We start from the raw sequence: 27,194 nt of genomic DNA, 5'->3' as shown, positions 1-27,194 counted from the left end.
TGAGACTAGTTTTTGGACAGAGCGAAGACTGAGGTTCATAATGTAATATGAATCTCTTGATTGAGGCTCATTATCTAAGCCTAAGCTGAATCTCTTCTGGTGGGCCCGCGAAGTAATCTTGGAGTCAAATTGCAGTAAACTAAGACGTGGGCCCCCATGAATTTTCGTTATGGCAAAAAGGAGTATTTTTCTGCAGCGGATCACACATTATGAGGCCAAGAAACCATTCAGTGTCCAATTGCAACCCTTATAGTAACAGATTGAAGTTCAAAAAGGGTTTGGTAATAGTCCAAGGGTTCTTGAAGTATCTCCTTGGGACGTTCAAATTTCTAAAGCTGAGCGAGGAGGGTTGCTGAGATTTAGTTCTACAGGTTGAAAACCCTTGAGATAGACGAATTCTCCAAATATATTTTGGGCAAAATGAAGCTAGTCAAAATAACAGAATTCGTCTAAGTTGCACGAAACGCCGAAACGTTTCAGAGTTTTCAAAACGGGGACGTTTAGAAACGTTACCTCCCAAAAATGGAAATGTTGACCGAAACGTCAACCGAAACGTCATATATGTATATTTAAAAAAAAATATATATAAATAAATAAGTGAATAACACATTATCTTGTAAGAAAAAAGGGAATAAGACCCATAGATGACAATTTAAAAGGAAAAACAACTCTATATTAACTCTAATAGATGATTACATGATGGTCGAGTTTCCGCCAAGTTTCCGCCAAGTTTCGGGTATGGGTACGGACCGAAACGCCGGGTTCTTTGAAGTTTCATGCAACATAGGAATTCGTCCTGAGGTGGGGTTTGGACAGAACGAAAATTTGAGGTTATGCAAACATATTATTCCTGAGGCAGCCAAGCGAAGAATGAGATTTCTGTAGTTTGTTTGTGACATGCACGGGTCCTAGGGTAGGCTGAAATCCAAAAGTGACAGTCCGAAATTAAGAAGACCATTTCATTGGTAAATTTGAGTTACCGAGGCTGAGTTGGATATCTTGAATTGTTTTGTTGGCTATCGCCACAGATTGGATATATCTCTGAGGATAAAGATAACCGCGAACCCTAGGGTTTTGAAGTCAGTCCACATACTTGAGTTCTGAAGAAGTGTGAAACAAGTCCAAGACTCTAAGAGATAGAACGAGTATAGTCTTGAGGCCAGTTCAAGTACATGGATAGGTCAAATTTATGTATCAATTTGTATATTTCTGTTTAGGATATTAACGAGACTTGTTAGAGTAGTATTTGGTTTATACTTTGAATTTTATATATTGATGGTATTGCTGGATTATATTGGCTCAATTTATGATATTAACTAATGGCATCGATTTATTGGAAATTATTTGGGGTTTATGACATTAATCCTCGACATTGTTTTTTGAAATGGTTTGCATTTGATAAAATTATTGTATATAGAAATAAGAAATTGTTATTTAGAAACCCTATCCATTTAAGAAACTAGGGAAAAATTACCCTAATTCACTACAGTGGTATCAGAGTGCTAACATCCTGCCAACTGTGAGTATATGAGCCTTGTATGCTCCCTGTGGATACAAGCAACGTTATTGTAAGAAGAAATAAGTGTACTCACTGTTCAAACATGGGGGATAGAGCAGGGCAAGGAGAACACGACCTTGTTATTGTATTGAACGAATTACTCCATGGACAACATCAAATGAACCAGCGGTTGCAACAAGGACAACAAATGATTTAAGGGTAGCGGGAGATTGCACAAGTTTTGGTTCAAGGACAACAACTTGCTCAACTAGTTGCTCTTCTCACTTGACAACAAATTGTTGCTGTCAACACCAAAACCACTAGTGAAGGTAGTGGTAATCATAATCCTGATTTGCCTAACAACCATGCAAATAGCAGGAGGAGCAACCGACGATTGCTTCCCCAATTCATAAACGATCAAGAGGTGACAACCCAAGAAGCAGTTGATCTGAATCAACTTCTTAACACATATATTCAAGACTATTTGAGATTCGATGAGAATACTCTAGCAACTATGACCTTCAATGAATACAACAACTTTAGGTACAGGAATAGACCCTGGGGGCAGCTTAATGGGGAACTAGTACACAAGGTGAGGAAACTAATGTCAAGGTAACAAATATATCTCAAGAAAGGTTAGTCATGCTCTTGACCGAACCTCTACAGGGTTGGGTCAAGGCATTCAATCCTATGACACTTCAAGAGGCTATAAAAAAGACTCGAGATATGGGAAATGCATCAATCAAGTCTAAGGTTCCACCCAAGCCTATTATTCCCCCAAAGGACAAGGAAAGAAGGCTTTTCCAACGTGATGGACCTCAAAGAGACAGGCTGGGTGAGGAAACCCGAAGTGAACCAAGGAGAAAGAAGCTACGCTTCACATGCAGGGAGCCATGGGAACCAGGACATTGCTGCATGGGCAAAAAGGGAAAATCCACTACATAGAAGTAGCCTTTAATGATGAAGAAGAAGGAGAAGAGCTCATCTCAAATGTTGAAGAAGAACCGTCGCAACAAGAAGCAAAGGAAGAAGAAAGACCTAGTAATTCCAAGGAAGAACCACCACAAGAAGAAGCGAAAGAAAAGGAAAATGCCAGCGGAGAGAAGCAGCCTCGACCACAAGTCAAAATTGCAACCCTTTTCGACACACCCAAGTATTATACCTTTAGGCTCAAAGGAGTTGTCAAGGGGAAGCACATTAGAACACTAATTAATGGGGGAGCAACATAATCTCATTGATGCAACACTGGTGGCCAAAAGAGGAGTCCCCACCGAAGAATTCAAAGGCTTGGATGTAATAGTTGCGAATGGATACAATTTGGATTGCACCCGAATGATACCAGGTTTGAGCGTTACACTTGGTGATTATACTTCTACTAGTGATTTTTATATGATAGATCTTGTGGACATCAATATGGTATTGGGGGTTCAATGGTTGTATTCGTTGGGAAAGCATACATTGGGTTACCAGGCACGGGAAATGGAGTTTGAAGCTCCTAATGGCAGCAAAGTAGTTCTGAGAGGCATGGCAAAGTCGACCCACAGATCATTTCAGCTAGAAGAATGGAAGCTATCTTCAAGCACAAAGGTGTCACATACACAATAAACTACAGGATTATGAGCCAAAAGATGCCCGACAACAATAAACCAAAATACATGGCAGATATTCAACAAATATTAGACAAGCATGCTTCAGTGTTTGGTGACATTCCTCCAGGATTGCCGCCTAAGATAGGATTCAAGCACACTGTAGAACTGGAAGAGGGAGCTAAGCTTGTGATCACCACGCCCTATCAGTACCCAAAGAAATTCAAGGACAAAATAGAAAAGACCATCGAAGAATTGCTAGAAATGGGCCAGAGCAGACCTAGCTCAAATCCCTTCGCCTCATCTGTGGTCTTGTTGAAAATGAAAGATGGCACATGAAGAATGTGCATTGACTATCGGGCTATCAACAAGAAAACTATCAAAAGCAGGTACCTTATCCCCAGGATTGACAAATTATTAGATGAACTTCATGGTGCAATTTACTTTTCAATGATTGATTTGAGATCAGGGTACCACGAGTTCAATAAGAGGACGTGCTGAAGACAACTACCTGATGCTATTATGGACACTTGAATTTTTGGTCATGCTGTTTGGACTAACCAATGCCCCTGGTACTTTCCAATCCTGTATGAACAATATATTTAGCAAGTAACTAAGGAAGTTTTTATTGGTATTCTTTGACGACCTTCTCATTTATAGCAAAACGTGGAACGATCATTTGGGGCATTTGGATACAATTTTGAGCATTATGCAGGAGCAATCTATCTATGCCAAAGCATGAACGTACGCGTTTGGTTTGATGAAGATACTTTATTTGGGACACATAATCAATGCAAAGGGAGTACGGGGCCATCAAGAAAATATTCAGGCAATATTGGAATGGCCCACACTTAAGAACATGACAGAATTGCGAGGATTCTTCGGAATTTGCAATCATTACTGACGGTTTGTCAAAGGTTTCTAGCAGCTAAGCACACCCTTGACAGATTTAATTAAAAAGGGGGCATTCAAGTAGATAGGGAATCTGACAAAACATCTCACAAGATCAAAGAAGCAATGAGCTCATGTCTTGTGTTGGCCCTCGCTGACCATTTATATTGGAGTGCAATGCATCAGGAGAAGGCATAGGGGTCGTCTTAATGCAAAAGGGTCACGCAATCACATTCGAAAGTCGGAAGCTTCAGGACACAAAGAAGCTCTATTCCCTATACGATAAGGAGATGTTAGCTATCATGCATGTGTTGGAAAAGTTCAGGTAATATTTAATAGGAAACAGGTTCATAGTCAAGACAGACCACAACAACCTGTGACATTTTCTAGGACAAAAGGACTTGAATGAGTGGAAACAAAAATGGGTGGGCAAGATTCAAGCTTATGATTTTGATATTGAATATGTGAAGGGAAAGAAGAATGCTGTGACCGATGCACTCTCTAGAACCATGTTGCGGGGGAGCGCCCCCCCCCCCCCCCCCCTCGAACCCGCTCCCGAAGCGCGCTCCGGGTGGGAGCGCGCTCCCAAAATCGCTCCCGTCCGCGCTCACTTAAAAAAATTTGCGCTCCCTGGTCTGTTAGGGAGCGACACAGGGAGCGATCGCTCCGGCGCTCTCGGAGCGATTTTTAATGCCCGGGAGCGATCGGGGAGCGATCGCTCCCTGATCGCTCCCGGACATTAAAAATCGCTCCGGGAGCGATTCGAGCCGGGCCGGGAGCGGTTCGGCGGAAAAAAAATCCGCCGGACCCGAAAAAATAAAAAAATTTAGAATTTTTTTTTGTTTTATAAGCCCAATGGGCCAAAAAAAATTCATTATAACTTCATTGAGCAAGGTTTGGAGCTGGAGCAAGAGCAAAGGAGCGAAGAGCAAGTGCTGAGGAGCGAGGAGCAAGTGCCAAGGAGCGAGGAGCAAGCCTGCAGAGGTAAGTAACTTAGTAATCTAGTTAGTTTAGCTGGTTAGGTAGTTAATTTAGTTAATTTAATTTAGTTGTTTGAGTTTAACTGTTTAAAGATCATGTATTTAAATTAAATTAATAAATTAAATTAATAAATTAAATTAATTAATCCCAATAAATTAAATTAATTTGCAGATTCAAGAATCAAAACCCTACAAACATCAAACACCATGGACCTGGCGATATTTATTGGCATTTTCCTCTTCCTGGTCCCTTTTATGGTTATTATGGTGCTGGAGAGTAGGAAACGGAGGGGGCCCCAAACTGAAGAGGGGGATGAAGAAGCCGGAGAAAGTCAAATGGGTGAAAACCCCAGTGAGGAGGAGGTGGAGGAGGGTGAACATGACCCTCAAAAAACTAAACAAGACCAAACTCCATTGTGGAAATATGTTCACAGGGCTGAAACAGGGAGAGGGGGTGGAACCACTAAATTTCATTGCCCCCATTGCAACATTGATTACACAGGTTCATACACCCGTGCTAGAAGACACCTCTGCGGGAAAAGGCCATGGGATGGAGAGAAACAAATAGGAATCAAAACTTGTGCAGCGGTGTCAACAGCAGATAGAGCCAAATACATAAGGGAAGAGGAGGAAGCCCAATACAGAACAAAAAGATCAAGGGGTTTCTTTGAACCAAGCTCACAATCACAAAGAACTCCTTCAGCATCCTCCCAAGGCAGTGGATATGGACATGGAGACACAGGGTCATCATCTTTAAGGCGTAGAACCATATCAGATTTCCTTGATGAGGGGTGTAGGAATGATGTGGATTCAAAAGTTTACAGGTTTCTCTATGCATGTGGGATACCATTCAATGTTCTACGCTCACCTTATTGGCACGAAATGGTTTCTGCCATAAATGATGCCCCTAAAGGATACAAGAGCCCTGGGTATGACAAGGCAAGAACTGTTGGCCTTGATCATGAAAAAGCAAAAATATCACATTATTTGAATAAAATGACAAGTTCTTGGACTGACAATGGGGTGTCCATTGTATCTGATGGATGGACAATTTTAAAAGGCAAGCCATTGATAAGTGTTCTTGCTGTGTCTGTTAGTGGTCCCATCTTTCTAGCTGCACATGATTACTCAGACAAGTTCAAGACCGCCATCAACATTGCAGAAGCATTACTTGAAACAATTGAGCGTATTGGCCCATACAATATCATCCAAGTCATCACTGATAATGCTCCTAATTGTAAGGCAGCGGGAGCAATTATTGAGGATAAATACCCGAACATATTTTGGTCTGGATGTTTGGTTCACACATTGAACCTTCTGTTGCATGATATTGTCAAAAACAAAAATGAACAATACCAATGGATTGGTAATTTGTACAAGAAAGGAAAACAAATGATAAAATTTATTACAAATCATAGCAATACCCATGGCCTTTTCCGCAGTCACTCGAGATTGGAGTTGCTGAAGATTGCGAGGACTAGATTTGGTAGCTATTACCTCACCTTCAGGCGCCTTTTGAAGGTAAGAGAGGCATTAGCTAGCATGGTATCAAGTCCACATTGGCAGGTGTTAAAGGAAAGGGCTACAAATGTAGCTGACATGGCAGGTTTTGAAATGGTGGAGGAGGCCGCTCTTGATGGGCAGTTTTGGACAAGTGTGAGGCAGGGATTGGATTTCACCAAGCCAATTTATCACATGATTCGGTTTGCAGATACAGACAAACCAGTGATTGGCGAGGTGTATGAGCAAATGGATACCATGTTGGGGGAAATAAAAGACTGTTCATAATATAGATCCCAACTTGTACAAACTGATTCATGATTGTGTGTGTGAACGGTGGAATAGGCTTAACCTTCCACTACATTGCTTGGCGTATATCCTTAAGCCAAAATACTACTCTACATCTTGGTTGGGCCAACCTGCAGCAGGGGGTGGGGTTAGGACCAAACCCCATTTAGATCAAGAGATAACTAAAGGATATCTGGAAGCATTAGAAAAGTTGGTACCTGACAGGGAGGAATGTGCAACTGTGTGCCTTGAAATAGGCAGATACTTCAGTGGCACTGGTTTGTATGGTAACTTCCATGCAATGGAAGACAAAGATAAATTTGATTCTCTCACATGGTGGGAAACATATGGCGGCCACGGACTTTTGCCAAAATTGGCAAAAAAAGTTCTTTCACAGGTTGTAAATTCTTCTTCTGCAGAGAGGTGTTGGAGCACCTACAGTTATATACACAATGTGAAAAGAAACAGACTCAATGAAAATCGAGCAGAAAGCTTGGTTTATGTGCACTACAACTTGAGGTTGTTGAGTCATTACTGTGATCGGGCTAATGAGGATCCCACATATAAAATTTGGGACAATCACCCAGAGGATGACAATTTGGAGGATGGCATTGTACATATTGAAGAACTAGAAGAGGAACTTGTAAGGGATGAAAATGAAGCAGCAACCATGCCACCTCCACCTCCACCATCCAGTAGCAGTGCTCGAGGTCCGAGTCTTGTTCCTTTACTGTCGCCACCTCCATCTACACCCTCGCGTGGAGGTTCTAGTTCTGGTCGTCGGTCTGTGCGGGAGACTCCTAGAAGACCACCACGACCTGCTTATACTCCTGGAGACTCTCGTGGCAAGGGCCACATGTAGATTTACAGTTTACTTGTCTTTTTTAGTTTCTATTAGACTTTAGTTTTCATAACTGTTGAGTTTTGAGTCCTTGACTCTTGACTCTTTCATATCATTATGATATTTTTTGTAAACATTATATCACTGTGACAATGAAAATTTGAAGTTTGAAGTTGGGCGTTGGCAATTATAACTCATTGGTAATGATTGTGAATTATGAATATGATGCTTTGTGAAAGACTAAAGTTGTTTCATTTCATCTCATTATTCATGTTTCATTTTATAAATTTTTAACATTTCATATCATGTTAACAGTTAGAAGTTAGGACTTAGAAATATCTTCGATATTACTTCTTGTAATGGTTAAACTTAGCTTACAAGTACAACTTTGGTGATCAATGATGATAAATGTTATTGAATTTTCAATTCTGAAAGCTTGAAGTTGAAACTTTAATATTGAATTTGATGAATCATGATTTATAAGACTCAATATGTTGCAGTTGTAATATGTATTTTACTGTGGACATGGTTGATGACGATTATAATTTCTAGATGATTGATGTGATATGGTTCAATGATCAATTTATGTTTTTTTATGTTTTTTATGTCTATTTCATCATTCTACATGTTTTTGTTGACATATATGTATCAAAAATTAAAAAATATAAAATATATATATATTTTTAAAAAATCGCTCCCGGATTCGCTCCCAAACCGGGAGCTTCTGAAAATGGTCGCTCCCGCTCCCCGCTCCCGCTCCCCGCTCCCGCTCCCGCTCCCAAGTAACATTGCTCTAGAAAACCACCAACATGTGCCCTCATAGAACTTACTGAAGATTGGAAGGCTCACCTCTTAGTAGAGTATGCTAAGAACCAGTGTTCTTATGTAATTATCGACCGGATCATTTAGATGACAGGTACAAATTGACTGACGGGGGTATCTATTATATGGACAAAATATACTTGGTTCCTGACTCTGCGCTCAAAGACAAGATTTTGAAGAACACACATGACATCCCATCGGTTGGACATCAAGGTTTTTTCAAGACGCATCGACAAATTCAAGAAAGGTTTTCTTGGAAGGGTTTGAAAAAGATGTGACGAAATACGTCAAGAAATGCATGATATGCCAACAAAATAAGGTCGAGCATATGCATCTGGTAGTCTTCTTCAACCTCTATCTATTCCCGAACATAAATGGGAGAGCATCTCGATGGATTTCATTACAGGGTTGCGGAAAGCGCAAGGTAAAGTTTGCATTTACACCACGGTGGACAGGTTGACCAAATTTGCACACTTCTTTGCAATCTCATCTGATTACTCAACCAAACAAGTAGCGAAAATGTTTTTCTGTGAAGTCTTTAGAATGCATGGACTTCCAAAGAATATAGTTAACCATTGCAACAACAAGTTTGTGGTTGCTTTTTGGCAGGAACTCTTCACGCTGGTGGGGATTGAATTAAACCCTAGCACTAGCTGTCATCCACAGACAGATGATGTTAGTGACATTGGTTGTCGAACTCGTCTATCATGACCCTACTAAAAATGTACCCATCACTCAAGCAAAATCTTGACTTGACATGCTATGTTTTTTCTATCTTATGTTCTGCTTAGAGGGTGATATTAATGACAAAGATCCCAAGATAGGCAATCATTTTTATGATATGTAGATATTTGTTGTAGCATGATTTTTTTGGATGTTAGAGGCCATATAGAGCCTACATGCTATATAAATGAGAACTTGTAACTTGTGGATATGTGGTTGATGAAGATTATAACTTCTAGATGATTGATGTTATATGGTTTAATCCATGTTTTTATGCTTTTTTATATCTAATTCATCATTCTATATAGTTTTGTTGACATATATGCATCAAAATATATAAAAATATATACTATATAAAAATTCGCTCTTGATTCGCACTCAGCCCAGGAGCTTTTGAAAATATCACTTCCTGCCTTCACTCCCACTCCCAAGCAGCCTTGCTCTGTTAGCTACCTCTTCATCTAGATATGGTGCCTCTCTTCTCATTTATTTGAGTAATGAGGTTTTAATCATCGAATTTTGGATTCAAGGCACATGCTAAAGTGCACAATGGAGTGTTGAATTGGTTTTACCTTTGAACAATGATTGATCTCACAAGATCGACGAATTCAATGTTAACAAATAAAGATAGGGAGGCTTCTATGAAATGATTCCATGGCTTTCTCAACCATGGTATCCATGCCATTGCAAAACTTCCCCAAGAAAGGTTTGTCTATGTCTGCATTTCAAAGAAAGCTGAAATGAGGTGATGCGAAATTGAGCATGAAATCTATTTGGCTCCACCAACACTGATTAATCAACAATCTCCACATCATACTTTCCCTCTTTGAATGTTTATCTCTGCTCAACCCAAAGAACACCCACCATAAGATGATGCAACATGATGAAGTTTGAGTCATATCTTGTCTTGATAACTTTCAACAAATACTTGGCCGAATACATGGAACTGTAGCTTCAACATTTAAAAATCAAACTTAAATCATGGATTATGTAAGGATTCCAAAAAATGTGATTATGCCTACTCTCCTAATCAAACCCACAGTTTTGCAAATTGGTGCAATATTCATGATAACTTGCACCACCCGAGATTGCAATGACATTGACCAATGTCCTATGACTTGTATTTATCCATCCATCTGAGATAGAGGAAACCCCCTTCTTACTCCATGAGCCCCAAAGAGATGGTAGAACATCCTCAATAAGTTTACCTCTCTTTTTTAAGCAGTCTAGTTTGGAGTTTTCATAATGTGGCCTGTTGAACCCTTAAGGGACTGTGTCAATTGCCCTTAGTCTATCTTGACATTTAGGAGATCGAACCATGTTAAAAGGGGTACCCCAAGGATAATAGGTGGCCCTTGCAACTCTTGTTTTAGGTTCTCTCTATTTAGCTTTGAACAATTTTTAACTAGTCTGCTATCTTGAATCACAAATGGAGCCTTTAAATTTGATGCTTGTTGTTGTTGCTGCACTCTGTTCTTGAGGCACTATCCTTGGCTCACTATTAGGCATTTGAGTATTGCTACCATAGTTTTAAAACTAGGTCGGTCTGACTAGAAATCGGCCTGGTTGACCGAGAAATACCCCTGCTTGGACCGATTAGGTCAATTATCCGGTTCAACGGCTAGTCTGTTATCGAAATGATCGAGTTGGTCATCGTTTCGGCCGGTTCGGTAATGGACCAATTAGACCAATTGAGCCCGACTTAAACTGGTCAGTCGCGACTTGAAATCAATTTTTTATTTTGGTTTAAACTATTTCCTAGCCCCTTTGCCCCTCTCCCACGCCTATAAAGGTGACTCAGCCCCCTCATATTTCCTTAGAACTATCTCATTGCATTTGTGTGAGCATTTGTGAGGAGTTTGTGAGTAGTTGGAGTTGGTTTTTGGAGCAACATTGAGGAGTTTCTTGGGCGATCTTTGGAGCAGCATTAAGGAGTTGGTTTTTGGAGCAACATTGGTTATGTATTTTTTGTTCTAATCTCTATATATTCCCTGTATTGGACAATGCACTCAGTGCCATTTTGATATAATAAATATATTCATGAGCATGCTTTGATCAAGTGGTGTTTTATCTCTATTATTCTAATGCTTTGAGTTTGGAAACATGAACGAAATTTTTAAAAATATGATTTTTCATTAAAATTAAATATTTAATGTACTTTTTACAAAGACTGAGTCATTGGAATCAACTAGTCCGAGTCAATACCAAGTCGGAGATGACCCTCGGCCAGTTCTAAGTCCGAGTTTGAGTTTTAAAACTATGATTGCTACCATCACGCTGTTCTCTCGTTTTTTCCAACATTTGAATGTCATTGTGCTCTCTCATGCCTTTCCCTCTCAATTAGGTTTGTTGTAGCTTACAAACATCAACATTGGTTGCTCATTCTAGAAAAAAGTGTGGATTCACTCTTGTGTAAGAGCCTTTGTCGATCCCATGGCGTAGATTGTAGTGTGCACCCCCATTCCCATTCCCATAAACCCCCATTGGAAATTCGTACAATTTATTTAACATGCTTTCAAAGAGGATAATAGTCGTAGTGCTTTAAGAAAAGTCTTTCGGTAGAAATCACATAAGAGAAATTTTTGGTCGACCCGTTTCGAACCAACGAGTGTGATTCATCATTAGGACCAGAGGAAGAGGCAGACCATGACAAAGGCTTAAATAGAGAGCAATGTAGAGACATAATTTCAAGTAACGGCTATATTTGAACAATAATATTCAAATTATGATATTAATATATTAATATATTAAAAACAAATATTTTTCAGTAACGGCTATATTAAACGGCTAGTTTTTGAAAAAATAATTAAATAATGATATTATTTCATTAATTTATAAAAATATTAGTCATTATTTAATTTTTTTTTTCAAAAACTAGCTGTTTAATATAGCTGTTTTTGAAAAAAATATTTAAATAATGATATTATTTCATTAATTTATTAAAAATATTAGTCATTATTTAATTTTTTTCAAAAACTAGCTGTTTAATATAGCTGTTACTGAATAATATTTGTTTTAATATATTAATATCATAATTTAAATATAGCCGTTACTTGAAATTATGTCTCTATATTGCTCTCTATTTAAGCCTTTGCCATGGTCTGCGTCTTCATCTGGTCCTGATGATGAACCACACTTGTTGGTTTGAAACGCGTCAGCCAAAAATTTCTCTTATGTGATTTCTACCAAAAGAATTTTCTTAAGTCATTATGGATCACAAAAGCTTGAATATAGAAAGTCATAGTGCTTGTTGGACAAGAAGGAGAACCACCAACTTAAGAAGCCATTGCTGCTTTCAAGATAAGGAACTACTATGCAAAATGAATAATGTGCCACCATAAACTCCAAGCTTTTAACACTACTCTTGCTTACGAAAAGAAAAAAAGAAGGAATTTGGAAGAAGCAAGCTGCATACCTAAGACGATGTAGCTTGGAACAATCCTCTCTCTGCTCAAAATCTGCTCGCTGTAACTATCCATTCACAATGCTCTAGAACACAATGAAAATGCTTGTTGTCGCTGCAAGAAACCCTTTTGTGAAAGCGTTGTGGAAGAAAATGAGAGGAAATTAAAGCTTGAAACAATCCTTTTGCTGTTGAAAATAGCATTCTCATTGTATCTTCACCAAAATCAGGTTTCAATGTTCCAAAACACAACAAAAATGCTTGTTGTCGTTGTAGGCAACTTGTTAAAATTGGCAACGAGGGCCAAATTCGACTTTGGACATCTCATTTGATGAAGAGGATTATTGCATTAAATTCCTCTTTTCGAGAGGACCAAATTCGACCTAAAGATCATCAAATTTGGATTAGGAAAAATATGTTTTTGAATTTAATTCCTCACATATGTAAATGATCAAGGTCGGCTTGGTGGAACCCCTCTCCAAATACTATAAATAGAAGTATCCTCCAACCATATTGGACACATCCTATCACACATTTGTCTCTCTGAAATGACCGCAGAAGGAAGGAAAGCTCCAGCGATGAAGGAAGGGATAGATTGATGTCTTGGTTGGGCTGTCTAAAGGAACGAGTTCCTCAGGAAGGTGGCTAAGCTTGTTAAAGGCTAGTTTAAATTTGTTTAGACTATTTTGTGGGTGGTTCTATGTCTACAACAGGTCAAAATTGTAGTAGAAAGGAAGCCACATTCATGAGGGACATTTGTATGTTGTTTGGGCTTATCTTTGGTTGGGCTTTCTCTCCTATATCAGGCTGCAGCCCTAGCTGTGTGCTTCAGGTCTAGAGCACCTTGGACAAGGGGCCAAAGGACTAATAGGAGGCCGCATGCCTTGGAGTTCTTGAACAGGAGGCTATGTCACTTGTTTTGGGGTTGGTTACTAGCCCAGATCAATAACAAATTGGAGCAGATATCTCGATGTTTATGTATGGACGAGATATGTCGATTATATTATAAATATACAGTAACTGATGATGATGATCCTCATGTTTATCAATATAAGAAGAAGTTGACTCTTAAAGTCAAGATGAAAGACCTTACCACGTTGCATTATGATTTGAAGTGGTGTGATTTGTCCTTTATTTGCAATTTGAAATTGTAATGATTTGTGATTGGTACTACAATCTCAAGTTCGATGTTCGATGCATGTTGACCAAGTCAAACTTGGTTAACATGATTTTGAATTGGTGAGCTTTGGATTGGCTCATTTGGAGGTTGATCTGATTCAAATTTGGACAACCATGTGCGAGTCTTGTTTCACTACGTAAGAGTTCCTTTAATGGAAAATTAGTTTGAAATTTGGGTTTATAACAAGTTATGTGTTTGGGTGGGTCCCTGTGGTCAAATACTCAATTAAAACATATACAAAACTACCTAAAAATTTGTGGAAAGGTCATTTGGAATTTCAGATGGTGTTTCATAATTGTGAAACACCATCTTAAATGTTTTATAATGTTTCAACTTCGTTTGGTATGTGTTTCAGTGTATAAGGGTGTTTTGGGGCTTGAAATGAGGGCCAGATCTGTGCTTCTTGCAACTTAGATCTTACTAGAGTGGATAAATTTATAAGTGGATTAGTCCCTTGTTAAATTTTCCATGCACCCTAGGTCTGGTCTATGTCTTAACTAGAAACATAAACACACTACCAGTGCCTAACTTTAAATAATTTTGCCAACGGAAATATACACCAGCAATTAGATCAATGATAGCACAGTAATTAATGTGCCCCAAACTTGTTTCTTGTCAGTCCTTTTACAAGAAAACTTCACGGTTCCCATAGTAGGGATCATGGCCCTTTACAATCCCTGTACATGGCTTTATCACAACTCACATGGTGAATCCTCTAACAAAAAACTTTAGGGTTGAGGCCTATTCCTTTAGGCTTTTATCTTCCCAACATACAGTAAGGTGACTGTCCTTTGCCTAAAAAATACAACCAACAGGGGAATTGATTCACCTGGGCTTGTTCCTTTAGCCCATAGTTGTCCACAACTGCGGTTGTCCCTTGCAAACCATCTCCCTTAGATACCATAAAACAAACTTCCTTGCTGTTGTAGCCTCCTTTGAATTTTTCTCCACTTGTTGTCTTGCGGCCAGTCCTACCAGTCCTTTGGTAGGCCTTCTCAACGATGTGTAGGCCTCCTTGGCACTTCACAGTCCTTTGCCTTTTTACTGTCGGTACTCTTGTTGGCCTCTTAGCACTCTTGTAGCTACTAGCAGCTTGTCCAAACCAAGCCTTGGCCTTCCCTGTTCAACAATCACATGGCTTGTGGTCTGAGCCTTGCGCCCTGTTTGTGGCCTGCGACCTTGCTTCTAGAGTTGTGGTTGACTGCGACTAGCCCTAATCAACCCTCCAACAAATCTTAGCCCTCTCGTCTAGACCTTTGCCACCTTTTCTACCTTCCACATACCTATGTTCCCTTACTCGACCTCCTTTGGTGCTCGTTGTGGCTCCCTTGCTCTTCCACTCAAGAAGACTTGTTCACACTTGTGCTTAAGCTTCTCCGTTTGCTTGCAATATATAACTGCCCTTAGGTTAGTTAGGAAGCCCCTTAGGTCCTTCGAGGTGTTACGTACCCAACCCCACTAACCCATAACGGGGGGGGTAGCCACTATGCAAGTCTAGCTCCTAAGGTACAATTATGGGAATGGGACTTATAAATTTTTGACGACTTCTTCTTTTTTCTGTTTTGTACAACTTACCTTAGACTCAGAGTGACCTTCGCCATTACACCCGTCTCGCTCAGACAAACGTGGTAATATGAGACCTCACCTCGAATGGACCTCCAGATTGGGAGATCTTGCTTCTCCAAAGATAGACTAATCTTCTCAACCACGTTTCCCATCTGCCATGTGAAAGTCTACCATAGGCCCGTATGTCAATCGGGTGTGTGGAACGATAGGGGCTAGTCTAACTTGCACAACGCGCTCTCTCTTCTCTTGGTTCGACCTCCGATCTCTGACCTTATTGGAATCAGTCCTTCAGTCATGCACGATAACCTTTTCACCACAACCCGACTCTCTACTTCTGACCTGGTTTGGTACCCGACCTCCCAGGGTCCTGCTCTCTATCCTTCGGCCTAGTTGGGGTCGACTCTCTTCTTCTGCGACGATATTCTTTTGTAGCATTCTCGACTTCTGACCTTCGACCTGAGCCTAATCACCCAACTTGGCAAGGGGTCCATTTTGACCAACAACTGTGCTGTGTGTTCTTAGCAACCAGTCGGGGCCGCCACATGTAGGGTTTACCTCTTTGAGGTAGGATAAGGTTTAGGCAATCTGCGCTACAAGGTGTGAGAGCACTCCTCTTTGCGCCACATCGAAGTGGCTCTTTGCCTTGATCATGATTCAATTAAGGGATCCCTTCCTTGAGAGCACTCCTCCCTGCGCCACATTGAAGTGGTGCCTTGATCATGATTCGACTAAGGGATCCCTTCCTTGCCATCTGCAATGCATTAGATGAGGGCCTTTATGGTCGCTGTGGAAATAAGTCTCGACTCTACATTGATTGTCTCAAGTTGGTTTCCTCGACCATGGCTCTGCCTTAGAGGGTCGGCAAAACCCCAGATCGGTGTCAGTGCTTGGTACCAACAACAATGGATATTTAAGGCGTTGCATGGTGCTACCCCTCTCGAGATTGGGTGCTAGATTCCTTAATGTGTCCCAACCCCTCGTGCTTTCCCTGAACTCAGACAGGGAATTCTAGGAATGGCAACTCTAGCACTCTAGTGGCCATTATCCCTCACGGGTTTGGCATGAACTCTTGAAGGGGTTCCACCTCTCCTGCCACACACCGTTAGTGCTAGGATCCTTCTCGAGGCTGCAAGCAGCGCCATGGCGTTGTACAAAACCTTCTGGTGACCCACCGACAACGTCAAGACACTAGCGATAGATACCTAATTTGTTGAGGATGCAAGGTTGGCTAAGCCTTGCTGCAAGGCCTTGGTCTACCCTCACACTTGGAAGAAGAAATAACTCCAACACTTGCACGTCATTCTTGGTGCCATAGCACAAGCTAGAAGTCGAGACATTAAGAGTGGACAAGAACACTCAGGCTCTTCCCATACAGGAGGTCTACATGTAACCTTATACATTAATAAAAGGGGTCTCTGAGCCCTCTGTTTTCTTTTAAAGTTTAATCCAGACTCTTGTCGTCTTCACTACAACTCGTAATGTGACCGGCTACTTCTCTGTATTTGATTATGTGTTCTTTTCAGGAAACTTAAGCACGCCATTCAAAATGACATTCAACTCAGAGTTACAACCTAGTCCTTATTATCATGTGGTTTGTTACACTTTAGTGCATTAGATGCTCTGTGATCAACACCAACAATTCGTTTACATAACACTTTGCTTCCAACTCAGAAGCTTGTGCTTAATTTATTTATCAGTGTTAATCATTTCAATAAGCGCCACGCGCACCACTATGCCTAACATACCAGTCGCTGTCATATTCCCATAGGGATGTAATCACATGTTTAAGCAATAATCAACACTAATGCAGACCCAAGTCCAAAACCATTACAACAAAATGCATCATGATTCATGAACAAGTAAACAAGTATGAGTAGATACTTATCTTTGAATTTGCAAGGCAATTGAGTCTAGGACAAGGACTCTCCACCCAACCATAGACAACCACAACCACATTTACTTGATGCTGTCACCCTCGAGCCAGATTCTAGAGTCTAAGGGGGATGCTTGCTTAAGGGATTGAACACCAACCACCAACAAAACAACAAGGACTCCAGAGGACTTCCTTCCTCAATCCCACCAGCTAGCTGCAACTTCTTTGTCAACACAGAGGGTCCAGAGGTGCTCTACCTCACCCTGAGTGCACACACAGTGATTCACACCCTCCTAGGGAGTCCAAAATCCACTGTAGCCACAATCTTCAATCAAGTCTTCCTTTGCTGCTGCTTCAGGATGGCCTCTTCCCAAGTTGTTACAGGGCTCCATAGTTTGCTATCTCAACCCACAACCTCTAGGGGACCCAAGATGTTACAAGGCTCCAGAGATTCCATCTCAGCCCACTGCCTCTAGGGACCCAAGCCGTCATAGGGCTCTAGAGAATTCTGTCTCAACCCACAGCCTCCAGGGACCTAATAAGTCAAGCATGGGTACATATAAAGATGCAAAGAAGCTGGAGTATTGAAAGAAGGTACTCAATGTTGAAATTGGTGCTGAGCAAGAGATGTCAAGATGTGTAGGCACTGGCTGCGAAGGACAAGTGTGGGGACTGAATTTCACTCTCCAAAAATGGCTAAATAGACATGCTGATTGCAAATGAACATCCCAGCTCTTTTGCATCCAAAATAATGCTTGTGATCAGGGAATTTCAGTGTCACATGGGGATGTGTTCCATGGCGACATGTCCCCCGGGGTGGGGAGTGCGAACCCCTCACTCCTTCACGCTCCAGAGATGGGGAAACTCTTGGGGAAATGTTTCCCCACGCCCCCTTTTTTGGGAAACGCTGGGGGAAATGTTTCCCCATTGAGGGACTGTGTTTCCCTTGTAGGGGGGCGGGGGTATGCAAGAGGGACGCTGGTTTAGTACATTGTTGCCAAGGATCCTTTGAATGCAATTTTTTAAAAAATGGATTTGATTTATGACAAGGGAAGCCTAGTATTTGACCATATTGATTGACTAATGCTATGCAATTCATGGTAATGTTAAATTCTTAAAGTAAAAGTGACATCCTTTTACTTAAATTTTTAACATTACCATGAAATGACTCAGGATGGCTGAGAGTGGTTCTGACCTCATTGGATTTCATATGGAAAAAGTAGAATTTTAGATCTCATTCAAAATCCAGCAAACTTAACAGTTTTCCAGGATTTCAGCGTTGCGTTGGGGGGGTTGCAACGCTCCATTGGATTTTGTCATGTATGAGGGTATGGAACTAGTATTTAATCAAGATCTCCAATCCCTCTATATGCCTTGATGTTAGTGGCATTGGTTGTCGAACTCCTCTATCATGAGCCAACTAAAAAAATACCCATCACTCAAACAAAATCTTGACTTAACATGCTTATGCTTTTTGTAGATTATTTTAATGCTTAGAGGGTGATATTGACGACAAAGGTCTCAATATTGGCAATGGTTTTGACTATATGTAGTTATTTGCTGTAGCATGATTTTTTTGGATGCTAGAGGCCATGTGGAGCTTGTTTGTTGATGTAGTTCCAGTTTAGAGATGGATTGCACTCAGTGCTATCTTGGTTATGAGCACTCTTACATGCTATATAAATGAGAACTTCTGATTGTTGATGTATTTTCAGTTTAGAGATGGATTGCACTTAGTGCTATCTTGGTTATGAGCACTCTTACATGCTATATAAATGAGAACTTTTGCTTATTTGTGTATAATGGTTTGGATTCATATGGATGCACATGAATGTATATGTTTTTATTTAAAGTTTGAATATTTTATGTGTTTTTGGTTGAATGGTTTTTCGGTCCGGTTTTTTTATTGGTTCCGGTCCGGTTTTGACTGGTTCCCAGTCTGGGGGTCTACTGATTTGATGACTGGTCCGGTTCTGATAACATTGTTTTAAACTTGAACATAATGTCATTGTCATATGATGAATTTACGTTTAGATGTGCATTGATAATTTCACTTGTTAAATGATGAATTTAATTTAGATGTACCTTGCATAATGCCAAACAATGAATTTAGATGGAACATTGCATAATGTCAAATTATGGATTCGATTTACTTTTAGATGTACATTGCAGAAATGATAATTCATAAGAGTCTAATAAAAAATGACGAGTTTCAATTTAGATGTACATTTCATAATTATTAAGATTTACTATTTAGTTATTGTCATATTGTTGGGATTTTATTTTTTATTTTTATATATTAAATTTGTAATAATTTTATAATTTTTATGACTCCAACGTCCACCCGTTTCCCCGAAATTTCCCTAAATTTAGGGGTTTCGTATATACCTATATCTCTGCTCTCATGCTTCCCCATCCTGGAAACTTGGTGGAACATTGGAGAATTTTACTAATGCCATGAGTATTGTATATATACTGTGTTTTCAAGGACTCCAAATTAGATCCTTAAACCTTTGAATCATCAAGCTTGTAAATCTGCAAATTGGTTTTGCATCTGTGATAACCTGAATTATATATGCAATACTGACTGACAAGCGATTACATAGCAACATATATGCACTTTCGCATCCAAAATATTGTGTGTGATCCATGGGGAAAATTTCCAATGCCATTTGAATAATATTTAGGGTGAATAGGTTGGTTATTGCTCTTATGCAAGGCAGGTAGATTTTATTGCAGCATGTTTACATGTCATGGGCTCTAGCAGTTACCTCTGAATCTTGCCATCAATCTTTTACGTTTGGGCATATCTCATTCTGTGAGCTGGGATATGAAATGATTGATTATTTCAGTTTTTTACAGCCTTGTGGTTTTGTACTAATGTTCGTCTGTACTGATTCTTCTGTGCAGTGGAGTGTGAGTGAAAAAATGCAATTATTTCCTCAACCCCGTTCTCTATGTTTAACTCCCACATCATCTCCTTTCTCGTCTGTTGCATCACCAGGAGTATCACAGAAGGAATCAAATCCAGTTTCATCTGCGGAGGGTACAGTGGCTAATGAAGGTGAGGAAATCGTTGAGCCTGCCAGTAAAAAACAGGATCCTAAGAAGACTTCTCAAATAAAAGAGTCAGATTCAGAATCAGAAATCTCGTCGGATGAAGAGAAAGAAATTTCAACAGAGGATTTGATTCGAATTGTTCAGGAGAAAGAGGATTTATTGAAGAAAAAACACAATGAGATTAAGGTGATGCAGGAGAAGGTTCTTCGGAGTTATGCAGAAGCAGAGAATGTCATGGATAGGGCAAGGCGTGAGGCAGAAAATACAAAAAAGTTTGCAATACAGGTGTTCTTTTATTTGACCTATAGGGAGCTTGTGAATGACGTGTGCAACATTTTAGAGTCACATTTAAGCATTCTTGTTGAATTTCCTGTATTATTTTTCAGTGAGTTATATTATCTGAAAGATTTTAGATGTCAAATAAGAGCTAATTACAGTTCTTCTGTACTTCTGATATATAATATATCGCAGAGCTTTGCCAAGAGCCTCTTAGATGTTGCTGATAACTTGTCAAGAGCATCATCTGTTGTTAAAGAAAGCTTTAGCAAGATAGACGCTTCCAAAGATTCAAGTGGAGCGGCACCACTACTGAAAACGCTTTTGGAAGGGGTGGCGATGACTGAAAAGCAGCTTTCAGATGTAATTCAAATAATTTCTTCTGTAACTTGCTTTTGTTTCAAACTTGATAGTTGATACGCATTAATGATTTTGGGATGGTGTAACAACCTACCTGTCCTTGGCACTTTTGTTGTTTACTGATCAGTATAATTTAAATTTGAGACTTGAGGGGTCGTATTCTCATCTGAGAATACAATTCTAACATTGTTTATATGGATTTCAGGTGTTTAACAAACACGGAGTTGAAAGGTTTGATCCACTAAATGAACAGTTTGATCCTCATATGCATATGGCAGTATTTCAAGTTCAAGATGCTAGTAAGCAGCCTGGTAGCGTGGCTGTGATTTTGAAGGTAGGGTTTATTCACTTATCTCTTGTTGCTTTGTTTATAATGCAACCGATTGCATATTGACTAACCAAAACTCTTTTCCAATCTGATAACTATGAACTGTTACTGTTGTTAAAGAATGAAAACATAGCTGGTCACTTGTAGCTGAGATGGTACTTCATTATGTGTTCGGATTGTTTATAGCTAGTGCTGTATTCTCTCACCTCTTACTGTACATCAATAATGCTCTAGGTTTTAAATATGGACATGTGTTGCATGCATGGCAAGTGCCAGACATATATGTAGAATTGGTTGGTTGCTTAGGAATATATAAAGTCCTGTAGGGGCAAATGTATTATTTTTTTGTTGCACTGGATCTAGACTCCATGTGACCATGCTAGTGGAATTTGCTGAGTGTCTGATGGTGCATCAAATGTATCATCTTTGATCATGCTATTAGAATGTGCTGAGGGTCTCATGGTGCATCAAATGTGTAACCTTCGCCGTGAGATGCATCCTCAATGTTGATCAGATCAATTATTATATTAAGTCCAAATATGAGTGGAATAAAGTGGTATAAATTTTCATTTCTTCTCCATCCCAAAGACAATCCTTGATATCACTGATAACAATGTCTCTGCAAGAAGCTGAAAGTCATCATAATAACAATGCTTGAACTGCTGGAAAGAATACCTGAAAATTCTCATGCATTTTGAGGGGTAACAGGCACTAAACTTGACAAACTACCTAATTTGTGCTCTGGATCACATTTCCCTCTTGCAAATAGTATCTTGAGAATATGTTAAATGCTAATGATAAATAGATGATATAAGAATACGAAGGGCTATGTATTAAATGAGTCATTATCATGGGGCATTAGAATAGACCAATAAATTTGAGATATCTGTCATATATTACAATAACAAAATACAATGACGGATCAAAATTTCAAAATTGAGGATTATACAATAGTCTACAAGGAGCATGAGAATAGGGCTGTATGGAAATACGGTGGAAAAGGGTAGTCATGATTTAATAAGTGGTATTTTTTACAGACTCTATTGCAGATGACATTGAGCAAAAGAAAATGTACTCAAATATATGTTTGTACCTTAAATGAAGGCTTAAAAGTAATACAATCCTAATATTTATGTTGAGAAATTTAAAGCTGAGGATGTGAGGAAAGTTATTTGGTAGGATAGGAAATCTAGAAAAGATTAGAGATGGATCGCTAATAAAAGAAATTTGGGTTTCAAGATAATTGGCTAATCGATAGAGTTTTTCCTCCAGAGTTTTAGGTTAGGATTTGGGAGATGATAAACAGAAAAATGAGGGCTCGAACATAATCTAGTCATTTAAGTTAAAAGTATGCAAATTTAAATGCAATTAAACAAAGATGAAAGGATTTGGTAAAGCATACCCATAGCGGAAGTTTCTAGTGATACAGTATGGTAACATGATGGCAAATGATGACGACATTGAGTATGACACAGATATAGTAAATGATAAAAATGACGTGTTTGTCCAAATAGAAGAAACTATAGACACGTAGAATTACTCGAGGAGGATTCACTTATCAACCAACTCATAAACAGTCTAGCAAAAAAGGTCTTTGTATCAACGACTCATGGCAAATTGGGAAGTCCCTGGAGGAGACTGAAGAAAAGATGTCTCCTGTGTTCCCCATTCTTGGTGGTGCCTTTCTTCAGAAGGGAGAATACGGGACATTCCCCACCTCTCTGGGCATCCCTCATATAAACCGGGGACTTCTTGACATTCTCTGTGTACACATGGGATTTTTCATACCTGCCTCACAAATTCGGTGCCGCATAAATTGTAATTTATTAATTTATATCAGTAACCAATCATAAAAAATAGAATTAATCAGTGCAACAGATTTTGATGTGTTTTTGACGAGTTACTATTTATGTCATGTCTTTTGGTTGCCCTCATTAAATACTTCGTGTTGATCTGATTCTGGAAAATATTTAATATGCTTTTGATTTATATGCAGCCTGGGTACATGCTTCATGACAGAGTAATACGTCCTGCTGAGGTTGGTGTTGTGGAGGCCGTTGAAAGTGAAGCTGCGGGAAATTCTGAGCCTTCTGCCTGATTTGCAGTTGGTCATTCTTATCTTCTTAATTCTTGTAGGATATCTGAAACAGCATTCAATTCCTTGCACAGTTTAAGATATCCGAATTAGAATGTAGATTTAGATGGTAGTCTTTTTTGCTTCTTTCTGTCTATGAGGTCGCATTGAAATCTCCTTTTCATGAACACAATTGGACTTGCGGTAGAATGGTGAGGGCAATTTTTTCCAGAGAAATTTTGTCAGGCTTTTTATAGCATAATTTTGAGTATGTAGGGCCTTTCCAGCTGGTGCAAAAATAAAAGTTATCTTGTCCAATTCCTTGTGTCTAGTGTAGTGTACTTGTTTTCTGTTTGTGCTTTATTGGATTCTTTTGCTTCTACTTGAGAGGGGTGTATATATATTTAGTATATGTTATGATTCCAAATTATGCAGAAAGAACTACTATTTTGTCAAATATTTTAACTTGTTAGGATGCAATCTTCCAAAAATCTTCTCCCCTTCCCAAATCCAAAATGATATACATGAGGCATCTCAGCTTTCTCATGTAAGTATTGTCTCAGTTGTCTCCTCTCTTATCCGATGGATTTTCCTGCAACTCTAGTGGTAGGACTATGAAATGGAGCTTTGAAGAGCACTTAAATGCAATTGCTAGTAGTCCCTACAAATTTATTGTATTCCACTGTGGCACTAACACGGTTTTTAATTTCTTGATTGGTCTGTTCAAATATATAGAAGTGTCATTCTTAGTTATATTTGAAATTTGTATATGCATTATTTGATCTCTTGGAGATATTAGTAGTTCCAATCTATGTCGCCTATTACTTATTGTAAGTTGTGTGCTGTTCAGTCAGGATGCAGTCTCATGAATATTTATTTCTATAGTGTAGTTGTGGTTGCATGCTTTTGTCGACGTTTTTGGAAAAAATTCGTCCGCAAGAAGTTTGTTGATTCCCTTACCATTAGTTTTCCAGTTTCCCTGTATTATTTACGGGTGCATGGCATGTGGGGTAATATAGATCATTAATAATGCTTTTCATATAGCATGTTAAAGAATCATCGTATGACTCCAACACATTCTTGCATTGCGTTTTATTGACCACCTTTGCAAAATGTCTCTGTTGAGTTGAATGACTATAGAAGTATATGCCCCTTTCATTCTTATTATTCTTTGCCCGATTCTCTGGTGCAATCGATCAGCATAACATTGCTGGTCCAAATATTTAGTAGAAACCATGGTCTAATTTTTTTTTATAGAAACTAAGCTGGCTGAAATGTTTCCAGTAATCTGGCTTATTATACCGTGGTGGCTACTTTCATTGTGGTGTGACTGCATTGTAATTCCAGGACATTGCAATTGGCTTAGTTTGGTATGTCATGATCTAACTCTAATTTGGTATGTCTCGAACTAACTATAATAAAATTATCGACTTTTAGATTATTCAAAATAATATTTACGGGCTTGAGAGAGATGCTTTACACGTGAGGATAGGATTGTGATAAGTTCTTAAGGCTTTCCTTTGCCATAAGAAGTTAGAATAATAGCTTCTGTATGTTAAATCTGATTTAAATGGTCCTTAATAATGCTTTTGATTTTGTTTGTTTGTTTGTTTGTTTGTTTTATATGTATGGTTATGGCATTCCTGCTAAGTGAGAAATTTATGCTAGTGGCAAGGCCCCATTCTTATATTTGACCCATCACTTATGCCGGATTCTTGGTGGTTGATTTGAGAACATCCTTTAGATGACACGACTTGTAATATTGTCTAATATTTTGTCTAAGTGAATGCATTTTTCTTTTCTACATGTACAATGCAAATATTATATTATTAATTATATCTAAGAAAATAAAAAACAATGAAAGTATTATATTATTAATTATATCTAAGAACAAAAGTTCTCTTTTCTTGAGCACATGGAAACGATAGCATGCTACCCTAACTTTTCCTTGCTCTACATCTCCAAGCTTGTTGTGGCCGCGGCACTTGGAGCTCTCCCTCCACTCAAAACAATCGCTTCTGGCCTTGATTTTCTTGAGCCCGTCTCTAATATCTGCAAGGATTATGGTTGGCAAGAACTAGCTTGGACGGGTTTTAAGCTGGTGTCCCAATGCTTTGTCATTTCGAGTGGCAATTTCAAACGGTCTTGTTCAATGGATGTGCAAAGTTATGTTGCCCCATTGTGGTCAGAGTCTTATCCCAATAATGCCTTTGTGGGTCCTGTAGGACGTAGTGCTGGAGGTTTATTCTGGATAATGCTGCCAAGGGATAAGCGCTTTCTGTTCTGGTGAAACATTGATTATATGCAGAGTGTTAGTTGTGGGTTTCTTGATGTATCTTCCCCATTTTCTTGTATGGCCTTCATTGATGCTGGGGCAGAGCATCCCTTGTGCTCCATCCTCTGAAATTTTCCCTTCTATCTTATCAGAACAGGAATATATGTTGATTTTTCAGATCTTCATTATAACTTTTGGTGGAAAATCAGTTTTTCTATGGTTAAATATTCAAATCCCGTTATATCTCTAAAACTGTCCATTGAAAATAATTAGGGCATTTCCATAAAATTCCAATGCTTGCAATATGAAGGGAGGTCCTCCATGACTTCACTCTCCTTAAAGAAACCAGTGTATCCATATGTTCAACAATAATAATGAATTCTAGGTTATGTGGAGGTGCTCTGGTACTAGGACATCAAATGGACCAACTGTATCTTTAAAGATGCAGTTCAAGGGGGGTGAGGGGGCGTTGCTGCTGGTCTTGCAAATCAACAACAATTTGTACCAGGTCCCTATATTGTTGACCAATTGGAACATGCCCCTGCCTTGGAGGTTAACAACGTAGAGGTTTCATCTCTTTTTTTCGCCCTCCCAAAAAGGGCAATGATATGTAGATTCAATGGCTTATGGCCAAAACCAAAAGCTCTTACCCAATGGATATTTTCGTTATGGATACCAAATTGTGACATTGTCTATGCTCGAAAGGATTTCTCAGTCCAATTTGACACCTAAAATGAAGTTGATTACATTCTATAGGAAGGGCCATGGTTTTTGGGAAATGCAAGTTTATATATCATCCCACGGTTTCCAGAGTTTGATGCCTCATTAATGGTGGTCACTTCCATCCCTAGCTGGGTACGACCTTCAAATTTGCTTGTTCCTTTTTGGCACCATAAAGTTCTTGAAGACATAGGGAATGCATTGGACAAGTTAAAAAAAAAGGGATATGGAAAGAATTGAAAAGGGACCTTTCACCTTTGCGAGAATATATGTGGAAATTTATCTAAGCAAAGGTCTTCTAGATTACATAACTTTGAAGCATAATAATTTTGTAGTGGACATAGTTCTCGGACTACGAAAACAAGTCATTTGCAAAATACGTGTCTGCAGGCTAAGAAAATACCAAGAAAGAAAAAGAGGCAACCCGATTGTCCAAAATGATGGCAATTTTCTGAGCCTCCCCTTTTGGAGGAGGAAGATGAAATCAAAGAGAATCCTCAAGGTCAACATGATGCCAGATAATATGGCTCACTCTGGATATCAGCGCAACAAGGTCTCCTCGCCATCGATAGGTTCAGTTAATTAGATTCAACAGTTCCTTGTCTAGAGTAGTATTCTAACTTTAGATGGTTTTAGGGGCACTAAAAGAGCCCACATTTTAGAGAGTTTTGATTCTGATAAAGGATCTCCCTAGGTGGTTGAAAATGCTATAGCAGTGGTTCCTTTAGAACCAATTCTAGATGTCTGGCAGAAAATGAAAAAAAGAAAGGACACTAAGAACGCCTAACGCAACAAATGCCAGTTTTTATATGGATGCTCCCATTATTGTTTTTCTTTTTGTTTATTAGCTCTGCGCTGAAAGGCGTTTTTATCTTAGGGAGTGCTTTATAACATATGCAAAATGTAATTTTATTTTTGGTCAATAAAATTACGCGTTGTTTTTCAATGAG

At 39.2% G+C, this 27,194-nt stretch overlaps 1 protein-coding gene across 4 annotated transcripts in view; it reads left to right on the top strand.

Annotated features, from left to right (window-relative positions):
• LOC149265371 (grpE protein homolog 2, mitochondrial-like) overlaps nucleotides 1-23,353 on the top strand; it is a 43,423-nt gene extending 20,070 nt beyond the window's left edge. For 2 of the 4 annotated variants that reach the window (XM_089429343.1, XM_089429349.1), the window contains exons 2-5: nucleotides 20,062-20,496; nucleotides 20,683-20,850; nucleotides 21,053-21,181; nucleotides 23,172-23,353. In XM_089429343.1, coding sequence (XP_089285469.1) covers nucleotides 20,062-20,496; nucleotides 20,683-20,850; nucleotides 21,053-21,181; nucleotides 23,172-23,273 — 834 coding nt within the window. In that variant the 3' untranslated portion in view covers nucleotides 23,274-23,353. The remainder of the gene's footprint in view (nucleotides 1-20,061; nucleotides 20,497-20,682; nucleotides 20,851-21,052; nucleotides 21,182-23,171) is intronic. The other 2 variants (XM_089429346.1, XM_089429352.1) reach the window with 1 other exon arrangement.
• Nucleotides 23,354-27,194: the final 3,841 nt, after the last annotated feature.

This window comes from Pinus tabuliformis, chromosome 6, assembly GCF_031772625.1.
Source record: "Pinus tabuliformis cultivar Carrire ecotype Pingquan chromosome 6, CPIR1, whole genome shotgun sequence".
In the NCBI taxonomy this organism is placed as follows: domain Eukaryota; kingdom Viridiplantae; phylum Streptophyta; class Pinopsida; order Pinales; family Pinaceae; genus Pinus; species Pinus tabuliformis.
This window is presented reverse-complemented; position numbering and strand designations above follow the sequence as displayed.